Source organism: Gymnodraco acuticeps, unplaced genomic scaffold, assembly GCF_902827175.1.
Source record: "Gymnodraco acuticeps unplaced genomic scaffold, fGymAcu1.1, whole genome shotgun sequence".
Taxonomy (NCBI): Eukaryota; Metazoa; Chordata; class Actinopteri; order Perciformes; family Bathydraconidae; genus Gymnodraco; species Gymnodraco acuticeps.
In genome coordinates, this window is record NW_022991973.1 from 692,204 (window position 1) to 706,364 (window position 14,161).

At 39.2% G+C, this 14,161-nt stretch overlaps 3 protein-coding genes across 3 annotated transcripts; all 3 read right to left on the reverse strand.

The window, feature by feature from the left end:
* Positions 1–364: 364 nt before the first annotated feature.
* Positions 365–3,836, reverse strand: psmg2 (proteasome (prosome, macropain) assembly chaperone 2). The gene is made up of 7 exons (XM_034200900.1): positions 3,612–3,836; positions 2,535–2,706; positions 2,393–2,451; positions 2,064–2,182; positions 1,805–1,984; positions 872–992; positions 365–702 (listed from the first exon to the last, which is right to left on the reverse strand). The coding sequence occupies exons 1-7, from the start codon at positions 3,666–3,668 to the stop codon at positions 622–624; spliced, it is 789 nt and encodes a 262-aa protein (XP_034056791.1). The 5' UTR covers positions 3,669–3,836; the 3' UTR covers positions 365–621.
* Positions 3,837–4,301: 465 nt separating this feature from the next.
* LOC117536152 (probable 2-ketogluconate reductase) lies at positions 4,302–8,418 on the reverse strand. Its single transcript, XM_034200899.1, has 6 exons — positions 8,331–8,418; positions 7,013–7,391; positions 6,200–6,374; positions 5,875–6,053; positions 5,682–5,778; positions 4,302–4,644 (listed from the first exon to the last, which is right to left on the reverse strand). Exons 2-6 carry the CDS (start codon positions 7,386–7,388, stop codon positions 4,488–4,490), a joined length of 984 nt encoding a protein of 327 aa, XP_034056790.1. The 5' UTR covers positions 7,389–7,391; positions 8,331–8,418; the 3' UTR covers positions 4,302–4,487.
* Positions 8,419–8,807: 389 nt separating this feature from the next.
* LOC117536151 (probable 2-ketogluconate reductase) lies at positions 8,808–11,631 on the reverse strand. The gene is made up of 6 exons (XM_034200898.1): positions 11,527–11,631; positions 10,353–10,725; positions 9,899–10,073; positions 9,610–9,788; positions 9,417–9,513; positions 8,808–9,275 (listed from the first exon to the last, which is right to left on the reverse strand). The coding sequence occupies exons 1-6, from the start codon at positions 11,629–11,631 to the stop codon at positions 9,119–9,121; spliced, it is 1,086 nt and encodes a 361-aa protein (XP_034056789.1). The 3' UTR covers positions 8,808–9,118.
* Between the last annotated feature and the right edge of the window lie 2,530 nt (positions 11,632–14,161).

Below are 14,161 nucleotides of genomic sequence, written 5' to 3' on the forward strand. Positions count from 1 at the left end.
CATTTTCGAGTCTCTTTCTCAGATGCAAACATTCAGTTTATGGTTTCCTCTCATAAAATGCTACCGGAACATTCCATTCCCACGGGCAGTCCTACACATAACCCACCAAAAACAATGATGCCGACTGAGAGCAAAACCACAAATTGGACTAAACAGCTCGACAAGATCAAAGTATGATTAAGTGCGTTTCTTTTCACCACAAGTAGTCGTAATTGTTTGTAGGAAGGGCTCAGGTTACAGAGAGGCGGGACTACCAGGAATACAGCGTGGCACGTGGCCAACCACTTTCAGAAACACAGGCGGAGGCGGGGTCCGGTGAGAGAAACACAATCAGTCTTCATCGTTTCACAGAAATCACACAGTGTTCGTGTCACAATATTTTATTTGAAAATCACATTCAAATGCTGCAAAACAATGAATTAATATACCAGAAGTGCTCATTTAGGTCAGTTCTTGTAAATGACGTATTGTTTATGCACCTAAAAGATTATCATCAAAATAAAAAAGGAAGCTGTTGGCAAGTGCGAGGGCTTTCGTGATGTTTGAAGTACAGACCAGGTAAACTCATTATAAAACACGGATATGAGATTTTGCTGCTTTTCCCAGAAGCTAAATATAAGTTTAAAAGAGTGCTGGAGGGATGCCGCTGCCAAAAAGAAGATTCCAGGATGTTGGGATCTTCCATTTGTTGGGCTTCTGACTCTGAAATGTGAAACCATAATTAGAAAGTTGTTATCTTAAATCATACAATACAGAATATAGTTTAAATTACACTAAGCGTGTTAGTACTTCTTAGGCTAGTTTCATTTCACTGCAAGTCTATTTTTTTTTTTACAAAGTAAATAGTATTGGTGGCAGGTTTGTGACTCACAGGGTCGTCCAGCAGGTGAAGCCAGTCGTTGAGGTGGTTGACAAGCGTGAAGGCGTCTGGGATGTTGTCTCCCTCCGAGCAGAAGAGAATCAGCACAGCCAGCGGGACGTCCTCTGCACAGCTGAACCCCCAGAGGAAGAAACATTTAAAACACCTCCCTCGATCAAAACCTGTTACTGGGCTGTTTCAGTGTGCTGAATTTCAACAATATATAGAGGTAGAGAGAGAGTGTTTTGATATTATCATGATCAAGATAAGAGCTTGAGTTCTTATATGTTGCAATTTTGCAGAAGGTAAACTTCTTTATAGTCATAATTGAGCAAAAGACTAGAGACTTGTTTTAAAAGGTCATCACATGTTACATCACATGCTAAACATGCGCAGATGTACAATAAGGACTGCATTTAATGAGTACATTATAAATGCTTCATAACCATCTCAAAAGGTCAGGAGGTCTTAAGTTAAAGTTAACAATAACAACAGGGGTCAGGAGGAGACGGAAACAAGGAGATATTTTGGCTAGATTGGATCGACTGAAATGCTCAAAATAATCTGATGAAAGGCAGTTTTCATCGACTAAAACTAGTGTACTACAATAGTTACTGTAATATTGTTATTGACTTAGATGAGTCTAAAAATGCCATGCAGAAGGACACCAGACTAAGATGAAATAAAGAAATCAGAAAGGAATTTAATACTACTCAAGGTTTAGTTTGTTGCTGTAACAAAAGGAATTCACAACACTGTTTTTAAATGTACTTCCTAAACTTGGATAAATAAAATTACATTTCACTTAAGAAATTCACAAAAATAATCCAGTTAAATGTTTTCCTTGTGTCACTCAAGATGAATCATGTTTTTAGGTGTGCATGACGTAGCCAGCAGGTACACAGCGCTCTCTCTCTCTCTCTCTCTCTCTCTCTCTGTGTGTACCTGTCTGTGTAGAGTCCTTTAGTTATGCCTCCTCCGGGGACGTAGAGGCGAGGCTCCGTGTTGGCGTCCGTCAGACCCGGGTAGGCCGACACTCGCTCCATCTCCCTCCAGCTGAGCTCCTTCAAGGCGTCCTCGCTGTCCTTCAGCAGGGACGGAGTGACCAGGTACCTCAGAGGAATGCTGCATGGACACAGATCTGTTAGTCCAGATGTTAACAGCACAGTGATGCAGCAATGATGTGCAGTGTGTGTTTAGGTACCCTTTCATCTGCTGGTCGTCCCTCTGGTAGGCCTGACTGCTGGACAGGACGACGGCCCTGGAGAACCCGCTGGATTTGATCCAAGAGACGAGCAGCTGACGGAACTTTTTGGATTTTGACTGCAATTAAAAACAGGAGTTAAAGTAACAAAAACAATAGAGCAAATTAAACGATCGGTCTGTGGGAACACAAACTACATCATAAGGAAAGATAAAGATGTCATTTATGCTCTCTTAAAACGTATGTTAGTTAAACAACTAGTTCTCCACCTTAAAAAAAACCTAAGAAAATGAGAATAAACTCATGCTGATGCAACAGACTGGTTTTACCTGGATGATTGGTGCCCGGATTTGAAGAACGGCCAGCTTCAGTTCTGCTGCCGTGTAAACTGTTGATGAGAAGCAGGTTGACAGATTATTTGTGTGGTCAAAAATTATTAAGGTGACATTTGCACATTTACTTAGATGGTACCTTCTGCAGGAGTGTGCAGCTCCTCAGCGTTCTCGTTGGAGGTGGCGTACGGGTTGTTTCCCGTCATGGGGATGAGGCAGTCCGTGTGCATGTAGCCCACTCTGCTCATGTTGAGCGTCGACAGGATGAGGTCCACAGACAGCTGGCCCACATTACCAACAGCCACTGCTGGCTGGGGGGAGGGGGGGGGATAAGCAACAAATAACAATTACAAACAATTTTAATATATTAATTGTTTCAGTCTCTGCTACAATGATGCTGCCTTCATGGTTCCAGACTCTCACCTGTGAGGATTTGCAGCTTATCCTGTTCTTAAATAAAAGTGAATTGACTTGTTTTAATGCCTGAAATAAAAACCCTGGACTCTGGATGATGGGCATTTGGTGCTATTTTCTCACATTATTCAAACCAAGGAATGAATCAAATAATTAACAACAATAATCAGGTCAATCAACTGTTAATTTATAATCAATTGCAGCCCTAAATGTACCATGTAAAGGGTAATAATAAGTCAATGAAAGTTTAAGAGTCATAGCAATCATAAAACGTGTCTTTACACTCTAATACAGTATAACAGTCACAAACGCATTGAATACTTTTACTTTTGATAATATCACTTTTACTATGCAGGACTTTTATTTGTAAGTGAATAACAATGTGGCGTGTATGAAGCTTCTTTAGCTCCAGTAAAATAGTTACATTAGGATAAAAACTTAGCCTAGTGATTACAAATATGCTGCAATTGAAAACGTTTCACGAAATAATGACTAAGTATTGCAACATAATGAACATAAACAATCGCAAACTTATTTTGAGGAAGGTTTTCCTAATATTGATTATCGTTACATTATATTTGTAATCACCTTTGCGGAAAGGCTCTTTTACTTTTATAAAGGATGGGACTACTTCCTGCAATGATGCTCATCTGTGATTTCAGACTATTTATTTAAACAATAATGACATGTACTTATACTCTGTTCCCATTAGCTCCCATACAGCAAACTAAATGAGACCGTGCTGGTATATTAGTAATAAAACACACTTTATCCAACATTAGCACATTGTTGTGTCGCTCACCATGACGAGGGTGAAATCTTTGAAGCAGGGCGGAGAGTTTTCTGAAGAGATAAACATGATGCCGTTTATCAGAGCTCAACCGATACTGAGGAACTAGATTTAAATGTTATTATATTATCTAAAAACTACTTTTTCGCAGCAGCTTTCACTTCTATTTTCATTCCTGCCTGTGAGGACCTTCTCGCTCGCCGTCGCTTGCTGATGATTGAACGTTTTTTAGTACCCACCGTAAGTGCCTGATTAAAATGTGTTTTTGAAGTTTATTTTGAGACAAATATTTATTAAAGGTCCCTTCCGACTGTCTCTATCTTTTTTGTTCACGTAGCACGCCCCTTTAGGACTTATATTTGACATATTGTTTATAATGTAAAAAGGCATATTTACGGTTAACTGCTGCAAAGATTTCGTCCGTAGTAGAGATCTGCAACTCCCGTTGTTAACACCTTAAACATTAACATTTATATACAACTTCTTTGCTTATTAGAATAAATTATATTTTAAGCAATTTCTATTTTAAATGTGAAAAAGTCCAAATATATACACACAAATAATTTAGTGAAAACATTCAATTTTTAGATTAAAGTAACCATAAAATAATGTAATGAATTAAATGAAATAAACTATTACGTAACCACCCATGGTTTTCAAATAGTGAGACAATAATTATCGCTGCAAATAATAAACAAAAGATCAGTTATCATGATATGTTATTTATTCTATGGTAATTGTAACGGTAGGAGTAATGTTAGGAGATGTTATCCTTTTCTTCAAGTCATAATAACAGTAAAACTATGGCAGATAATTACATAGAAAGATCAACAAGAAACAATGAACTAACTACATAAAACACATCTAACCACATGAAGATGAGGCACTTCATTTTGGTTTGACTTCATTGGGAATAGATTGGCCTTTCAGTACAGCCACAGCATTTTCTACCATCCTCTGCACTATCTTTCTGCTGGTGGAGAGAGTGTCGGTGCCAACGTGGGGGGTGATCAGAACGTTAGGGAGACCCAGCAGAGGATGATCCCTGAAAACAAGATGAAGACGAGGAGTTGTTAGGAGCCAGCAAGGAGTTTGAGGAGTGTTGGTAAATGTGAAATTCTGCATCTTTTTACTGTTACTAAATAGGGCAAAAAAACAATGACCTTAATCACGCTTAGAAACACTGAGCTGCAGGGTGATACTTCTCGGTATATGATCCATACAAATACTATCTATCGTTAAGGCTACACAGTATAAAGAAAGCTGGAGAAATCATCTGTGGGTGTTTGCACTTGCTATATCTGACTGTATATGGATTTTAATGACTACTTTTTTACGATGTTGTATTTTAGTGTTGCCTCTGTGTTTAGTGTCTTGTCTGTAACTTTGTGTGGTAGTGTTACCACTGACAGGTCTCTCTTGAAAATGAGACCTTGTGTCTCAATGAGATCTACACCTGTATAAATAAAGGCTAAATAAAAATAAAATAAATAAAATATGCAATATGGGATAACACTGTTAAATATCAAGATTTTGATAAATAAAATACTCTGAATTAAACATGTTTTTAAAAAAAGAAAATCATTTTAAACATTCTGTTATTGAACATATTGAACATTGAGCACAAAAGGCACCAATAAAAAAACATGGTAGTTACTTTTTAAAGTGCAATTTTCTACTGGTAACATCTTTCAATCAGCTCAAAACTCTATTGTGGTCTTTCTTGATGTGTTTATTCCATATTTAGTTAGTTAAAATTGTGATGACCCACATTTTTTTATTTTGCAAACCTAAATGAACTTTTTACTGTTTGTATGATGCTGAGGGCCCTGAGTGCATTTTGTGTCAGTACATACTGTGATCTTTTGACAAGGTTCATTTATATTTGTTTTGAACGACGCTTTGTAACTTTAACTGGGAATTGACTCAGTAAAGTCAAATCCACAGTCATATTGATACAAAGAAGGACTGTAGTTTCGAAACTCCTTTGTGTATTGTGAACCAAGCAGGAGTATTTTGTACAAATACAACTCAAAGATAATGAAAGTAAATTGTGACTCTGGTAGAGGAGTGTGATGAGACCTTGGCAGCGGTTCAGGGTAAGTCACGTCTAACGCCGCCGCAAGAATTGTCTCCGACTGCAGAGCTTTGACCAGAGCGTCCTGATCCACAACCCGACCTGAGGCACAGAGAGTCCACCATTAGTGTTTCAGAGTTCACAGTAACATTTGTAACTCTTTAACAAAGACTAGTGACGTCTGGACATCCTCCTGACCTCTGCTGATGTTGACCAGTGTTGCTGTGGGTTTCATGAGGTTCAGCTCTCTGGTGCTGATCAGGCCGGTGGTCTCAGGGCTCAGGTTGACCGCCAGCACCACGAAGTCCGACTCTTTCAGCAGGTCGTCCATTTTCTCACAATAAGTAGCACCCACCGCCTGCTCTTCCTCAACACTCCTGAACAGAGAAAACATGAAGCAGACCATCACTGTCTCCCTTCATTCATGGCTTTTAAATATCTGGTTATAGTGGTGAATACAGAAGTGCTGTACAGAAAAAAGCAAATTGCAGCATTTTTATTAAGGGAATTGGACAATTATGACCTCCTGTTCCTGTTGTGGTACAGGATCTTCATGTCAAATCCTTTGCCTCTTTGAGCGATTCTGCAGCCAATGTGTCCCATTCCTATAATCCCCATAGTCGACCCTGTGACTTCAACTCCCATCAGGCTTTGTGGTTTATGATTGGTGGTGTTGGGGTCAACAGATATTTGGTGACCTACAGGAAAACAGAACATTACATTAGAAAATCCTCAGTTTGTTTTGTAATAATATCACCCTTTCCACATTTCTGAGACGTTTCCCAAACTTGAATTCTTCTTGTCTGTCCACAGCTCATTAGGGCCATTGTAGGTATAATAAACTTTACAGACACAGGGTAATGCTTGGAGGAAAACATTCAAATTTCAAAGATAAAAGTTGTAGATTTACGAGAAAAAAGGTGGCTATTCTCTGGGATGAAAGTGACAATATACTAGAAGAAATCACTTAATAGTGTTTGTTATTTTTTGTCAAGGAACCACATTGCTTCATTTCATAAGATTGGATAAACCCATCACACCACAGTTGCTGACAGTAAACATGGAACAATGGGGATTCTGTCCGTTACGTTGTAGTCCCTGATGCACAAAATATATCACCTCATCCATATGTTGTTTTGTGGCAGGCCTAATTAAAGACCTTCTGCTTCTCCTAGCATTTTAAAGTTTTAGTCAAACATGGTCTGAGAACTATGTAAGTCTTAGTTATTTCAGTATATGGACTCAGTTAACCTTTGAACTAGTGATTATTGTACAGCACTTTTTTTTAAAGTAACCATTTATCACTTTGGTCTATATAAATTAAAACTTGACTCACCTTGAACGATCTTGCGTGCCGATGCCAGGAGCAGACCCATGGCCATGTCTGCCGTGGCGTCGCTCACCACCCCGGGCGTGTTGGTCACCTTCACCCCCAGACTGTTGATGTACGGCACGTCCAGGTGGTCGATGCCCACTCCTCCGTTAGCGACCACCTTCAGCGAGGGAAGAGACCGGAGAGTCGAAGGATCGGTTGGGGGGCTTTTGTCCCACACAAACACGGCCTGGATTTTAGGGCCGTGCAGCTGAGGGTTTTGAAGGAAGTCTTTGTAGCAGAGGATCTGGAAGTGTTGTTTTATTATGGGCGTTAAGTCTTCATATACACCATGTTCTACCGCCCCTGAGACCAGAGCCCATGGCTTGTCGTCCTCCATTACCTGGAAGGATGAAACCATGGATAAATAAAGATACACATGTTGACAACTCACAAAGAAAAAAGAACCTACTATCTACAGATTGTTAACAGCTTAGTAAAATATACCCTCCATGTGAAAGACAAATGGGAGTTGGAGATGATTATAAATATTGAGGACAGGGAGGATATCTGTACGAGTAGCCGCAAAGGCACAAGTCATCTATGGAAATAATTTGATTGTAATGTTTGTTCAGGAAACCATTGATTAAAAAATACAAATAAAAGCAGCCATCAAATACTGTTGCTTTTCTATTGCTGGCATTTAATAAACAGATAAGAAGTATTAAAAAAACACAAAAAAGGTGGACAAAGGTGGGATACACGGCCCGTGGTCCCCTGACCCCTGTGTATAACTGTAAGCACTGTTTACACTAAAACACATTAAACACATTTGGGGAAATATATATAGTTTACTTTTTATTGGAAAGTAACAAAATAAATGTACTCAAGTACTAAAAAGTTACATTTTGACATACACATTATACTACTTTATGAAATTATAGTACTTTGTATTTCACTATAATATTGTTTGACAGTTATATTTTACATAGATAACATATGATATGATGCAGTGCACTACTATTAAGCTTAACTGAATAACTAATGACACAATTACATTAACAAATTAAAACGTTTAAATGCTTTTACATACATATACATTAGTATTTATTTCAGAACTGTTCACATGTTTGTAAGGTAAATAAAAGTGAAGCAACTAGCCTGGCTCTGTCTACATGAAATCACAGCATTTATAATATTTACTGATTACTCCACATCCGTTTCTTAAGAGGAAGGCCTCTAGTTATTATACAGATTACTAAACTGTTATCAGATATAAAGTGACACATCCAAACGTCACATATAATTCATGAGAAAGAAAGTTAGCACTATAAAAACATACGTGATTCTATTGCCTGGTTTTCTGATCTTGAACCAGGAAGTACTTCTTAGGACATGCGAAGGATTTCAAAATAAGAGCTTCTTTTATTTTACAACACAACCACTAATCCTTGGTTACTCCCTTTATATATACAGTCTATGGTTACTCCTTGTCCTACTGTCTTATATTTTCTACTTCATTAGATTAAAATACTACTTACTATCACTACTTGTTGTGGTTATTTTATCTATTAAAGATTATAATAAATTATGATCAATTAAATTAAATGTTGGTTTAATTGTATTACAAGCACAAGTAAGAACTGGTCTAATGCCAGCAATATGCATACACTTATCTTTCTTTTATGACAGTAAGTTTATTTCACTATACATTAGTTTTAGAGTGAAGAATCACCTTTTCAACCTGTTTCTTAGTTCTTTGGGTTCCTCAAGGCAGAAGAAGATGGAAGTTGAGGGTTCAAGTGAACAAGGTGCAACATTAGAGGTAGCTTTTTAATCTTTTTTTAAAGTATTGCAGCATGTACAAATGTAACTGTAATTCATTTAAAACAAACTGGTAAGGATCCATTTAAATGTTAAAATCATCATGTTATTTCATTTCCAACATTGGTTCACAGAAAAGTGATATTAAGCATGTAGTTATGTTAATGTCCATTAAAAAGTCTCAATGACATTTACTATGGCAGGTCATTAGAAAGAACAATCGACGGGTTAAAACTAACATATTTACTTCCTCTTGCAATAGTGAAACCCTCCTAACCTCGGACACATGAGTCAACCATAGTGACTTCATTTAGGTTTGACTTCATTGGGAATAGATTGGCCTTTCAGTACAGCCACAGCATTTTCTACCATCCTCTGCACTATCTTTCTGCTGGTGGAGAGAGTGTCGGTGCCAACGTGGGGGGTGATCAGAACGTTAGGGAGACCCAGCAGAGGATGATCCCTGAAAACAAGATGAAGAGGAGGAGTTGTTAGGAGCCAGCAAGGAGTTTACTGTGAACTAAACAAGAGAGTGTTTTGTACAAATATCAAGTCAAAGATAATGAATGTAATTTGTGATTCTGGTAGAGGAGTGGGATGAGACCTTGGCAGCGGTTCAGGGTAAGTCACGTCTAACGCCGCCGCGAGAATTGTCTCCGATTTTAGAGCTTTGACCAGAGCGTCCTGATCCACAACCCGACCTGAGGCACAGAGAGTCCACCATTAGTGTTTCAGAGTTCACAGTAACATTTGTAACTCTTTAACAAAGACTAGTGACGTCTGGACATCCTCCTGACCTCTGCTGATGTTGACCAGTGTTGCTGTGGGTTTCATGAGGTTCAGCTCTCTGGTGCTGATCAGGCCGGTGGTCTCAGGGCTCAGGTTGACCGCCAGCACCACGAAGTCCGACTCTTTCAGCAGGTCGTCCATTTTCTCACAATAAGTAGCACCCACCGCCTGCTCTTCCTCAACGCTCCTGAACAGAGAAAACATGAAGCAGACCATCACTGTCTCCCTTCATTCATGGCTTTTAAATATCTGGTTATAGTGGTAAATAAGTAACAAATAACATTAGACAATTATGACCTCCTGGTCCTGTTGTGGTACAGGACCTTCATGTCAAATCCTTTGCCTCTTTGAGCGATTCTGCAGCCAATGTGTCCCATTCCTATAATCCCCATAGTCGACCCTGTGACTTCAACTCCCATCAGGCTTTGTGGTTTATGATTGGTGGTGTTGGGGTCAACAGATATTTGGTGACCTACAGGAAGACAGGACATTACATTAGATGAGATGAAGGTTTTGCATTTTGTTTTTTTTAACCAATGCCACATTGAGAATTCTTCTTCAGAATCTGAATCATTTTTGTTTGTATAACAGCGCATTATAGGTATACAAAACATGTATCCTTAAATAGAACCCCCATTGCTTCATTGTATACAATTAAATCAACCTCATCACACTACAGTTGACGGCAGTAAACTTAGGACAATGACGTCCGTCCAGTATATTGGTCTATTTAAATGAAAACTTGACTCACCTTGAACAATCTTGCGTGCCGATGCCAGGAGCAGACCCATGGCCATGTCTGCCGTGGCGTCGCTCACCACCCCGGGCGTGTTGGTCACCTTCACCCCCAGACTGTTGATGTACGGCACGTCCAGGTGGTCGATGCCCACTCCTCCGTTAGCGACCACCTTCAGCGAGGGAAGAGACCGGAGAGTCGAAGGATCGGTTGGGGGGCTTTTGCCCCAGACTAACATGGCCTGGATTTTAGGGCCGTGCAGCTGAGGGTTTTGAAGGAAGTCTTTGTAGCAGAGGATCTGGAAGTGTTTCTTTATGTTGGTTAAGTCTTCAACGAAACCTTCGCCAGGCTCTGAGGTCAGAGCCCATGGCTTGTTGTCCTCCATTACCTGGAAGGATGAAACCATGGATACATAAAGAGAACAGAAGAAATTAAATTTACACAGTATGACAACTCGCAAAGTGAAATAAATCAATTACAAGCTGACAAAGTAAAAATGAGGCAGGCTGAGAATAATTCATCAAACTCATGCATTTAGTTAATCAGTGTCCTGGGTTCAGAGCTTCAGTCTAACATTAAACGTAATAAGTCCTCACATCAGAGAACGAGTCACCAAATCTTCACACAACACCCAGTTTAGTTTGATAAACTTTCACTCATTTATGAAGCAAAGACGAGTTCATGGACAAGACAATGATTCCTGCTGCTCAGGGGGAAAGGAACAGAAACTAAATGTATTTTGAGAGAAAACAAATACATTTATTTTGAAGTAAATTCTTTTGTTGAATGTACTAATCAATGATTGAATAATGTAACTAAAAGATCATACAAGGGGTACAGGGCAAATTCTTTGGCAGTCTTAAGTCAGTTTTGTATATCAACGCACCGATTGTTTTCCGATAGTGTAGATATATAGAGAAGCATTACATCAATGTGTTGTTTGTACATCAATGTAAAACACAGGGTTATAGATAGACTGAAGTAAGGCAGTATTAATTAACGATCAAGCTCGAGAAACACTCATACATTTATTTACAATGCAATTCAATTTAGGTTTAGGCCTTTTCTGCCAAACGCCCAAATCTTTCAAACTCCCAGAAGTCTGCATCAAAGATAACATTCTACTATTATGAGCACTTTAACAATGACATCTGCTAATACCAAAAATGTAAATTGGAAATGACAATACCTTTTTGTGTTGCAGTTGCCGCACAGATCTGTTTATGTTTGTCACTTTAAGAAGCCGGGACACTTGTGCTGATCCCCACAGTCTCCTCACACAGACACTTTGCATTCTGGAGGGCGAGTAAATCACAGAGCTGGATAATATAACACAGGATTGATGATTACCTTTGAATATTATGAAACACAGGATTGATGATTATCTTTAAAGATGGAGGACCTGGTTATAAAATACAATCCATAAAATAATCCTCAATATAACATAAAACCCAGGAATGGAAACTCTACAAGTGTCATGTATGTAAAGATGTGCTTGCAGTTAAAGTGCAGGTCAAAGTGCTTTCAATAAATTATTAACCTGTGGGTCAACTACACAATCTCAAATAAACATATGGGCTCTCAGAAAGGAAATGCTTGGAATTATACAAACATATTTGATGTTTGAATGTTTTAAATGGCATCAACATGTACTTAATGTTAGTTGAGTTCTCACCTCCAGTTTTTCTGAACTGTTTTGCGACTCAGTTAAACTGAGGTTAAACCATAGGCGGATTTTGCGGGGGGGCAGGGGGGGAAGTGGCTGAAATATATTACAGCATTACTACGTCGAAAACTGTTCCAATACAAATATTTCGTATATCAATATTTTAATAAGGTAGGACACTGGTTAATAATATTGTAGAGTGTTCAAGTAACCAAGGGATATAGTAGTTATCAAATAAGTATAAGATGTGCACAGTTATGATAAGTTTTACAGTTATGTAATGCATGTTGTTGGGGGGAGAGACCGCCCCTTCCATATGAGTGAATAGGCTTGTTTGAGACAAGCGAGACCTGCGCAGACCTGCGCAATTTCGATCAACGTCTTGCTCGTGCGTTGCATGATGGTTAGTCATTTTGTCCGACTTGCTCTGGAGGCCCGCCTACATGAGACGTTGAAATCTCGCGGGACAAGACGCCCGCAGCCTTGAGAGCGAGGCGCGGCGAGGCGGCGCAGTTCCTCTCCACGGGCTGCGGAAGCGAAATGCTTGATGGGAAACGACTCGCTGGTATCTTGAGCTGAGCGCTCATTGGTGGTTTTTACCACGTGCTGGTGATGAAACTCTCCAATTGGCTCGGCAAAAGTTTGTTGTTGTTTTGTGTCAGTTTTACGTCGCCCCATCCATTCCCATTTTTCATCATTGTTCCACAATATTTATCATCATTAAATTAATATCCATATATTTTATACTATACTTGCACTGCTTACCGTTTTCATACTTTATATATCTTAGCATATTCATACACACTGTTCATACTGCTCTCAGGCTGCTGTGTATATCTAGTGTATTCATACCCCTCACTGTTTATTCATCATTCAATTCATTCTATATTTTATTCTGTAGATTGTGTACATTACTTTTCACTTTACTGCTTGTTGCACCTGGTTAGAAGCTAAACTGCATTTCGTTGTCTCAGTACCTGTAATATGTGCAATAACAATAAAGTTGAATCTAATCTTGAGCAGGAACAAATGTATTTACTTAGTACATATCTGACATTAACGATTAAACACATGTGTGCATTCTTTATAAATGCAAACCGAGTCAAGCCGACTCCGGAGGTGGCGGTATGCAGCTTAAAGTTGTTTGCAATCCGCCAAAAAACCGAGAGAAGAAGAAGACGAAGCCGACTCCGAGCTGTCCGACTTCAGGCGAGCTTTTTGAGACGTCCCCCGGCTGCGATCGGCTACTCTCGTCTACTTTCGAGGCGAGCCGCAACGCGTCTCAAACAAGCCTAGTGTGTACGGCGGGCATGGAAAAGTCATACTCAGTGCGGTGTGCGCTGGCTTTATTGCTACTGTATCCATAGCACCCCACGCGATAGTTGGGACTGTGTACTGACGTCAGTAAAAAAGGTTTGCCCCCTCAAGCGCAAATGTCAAACTCCGCCTATGGGTTAAACTGCAGGAAGACATTTATCTACTTTGATTGATTGACTTGGATAGTGTCCAATTTCCCATTTGATTTAACTGAAGATTCCAAACTTATGAAGCTGATATGAAAGCAGCACAGAAAACCGTCTAAAGCCAGTAGCATAGTAAGTATTTTAAGCACAAAGAGTGGCAGGCAGGAGCTTCAGGCTGGTGAATACACAACACTGAGCACAGAGACCAACACCCCCACCACCCTTAAAGAGACAGGACACACTAAAGTAAACTTTTCTAGTTGGATCTACACACACACACACACACACACACACACACACACACACACACACACACACACACACACACACACACACACACACACACACATCACACACACACACACACACAACACACACCACACACACCATTCTGTGAAAAAACTCTTATTTGACTTGAGGAAATTAATTATCTGCAAAGGGCAAATTAAGCAACTGTAGCAGCAAATAATAATTTTAGAAAAAACAGAAGTACATTTGGTTTAGTTAGTACGTGCAAACGGTTAGTTAACCAACTAAATGTATGAACAAGAATCTGCTAAAAGTATGGATTCCAGCATTAACAGAATATGGAAATATAATGTAAGAAAATGTGAGATTTTATAAAAGAAAGGATGTAAAATAAAATGTACGAGTAAATAAAAGTGATATAAATGCATATAACAAAAACAGAACTT

Coding starts and splice junctions, on each gene's coding strand:
- LOC117536151 (XM_034200898.1), bottom strand. CDS start 11,631: ATGCAAAGTGTCTGTGTGAGGAGACTGTGGGGATCAGCACAAGTGTCC. Junction 10,726..11,526: donor GGCAACTGCAACACAAAAAG/GTATTGTCATTT, acceptor TCATCCTTCCAG/GTAATGGAGGACAACAAGCC. Junction 9,789..9,898: donor TACCACAACAGGACCAGGAG/GTCATAATTGTC, acceptor TTCTCTGTTCAG/GAGCGTTGAGGAAGAGCAGG.
- LOC117536152 (XM_034200899.1), bottom strand. CDS start 7,388: ATGGAGGACGACAAGCCATGGGCTCTGGTCTCAGGGGCGGTAGAACAT. Junction 6,375..7,012: donor GGCACGCAAGATCGTTCAAG/GTGAGTCAAGTT, acceptor GTTTTCCTGTAG/GTCACCAAATATCTGTTGAC. Junction 6,054..6,199: donor TACCACAACAGGAACAGGAG/GTCATAATTGTC, acceptor TTCTCTGTTCAG/GAGTGTTGAGGAAGAGCAGG.
- psmg2 (XM_034200900.1), bottom strand. CDS start 3,668: ATGTTTATCTCTTCAGAAAACTCTCCGCCCTGCTTCAAAGATTTCACC. Junction 2,707..3,611: donor AAGATTTCACCCTCGTCATG/GTGAGCGACACA, acceptor CCCTCCCCCCAG/CCAGCAGTGGCTGTTGGTAA. Junction 2,452..2,534: donor GCTGCACACTCCTGCAGAAG/GTACCATCTAAG, acceptor TCTCATCAACAG/TTTACACGGCAGCAGAACTG.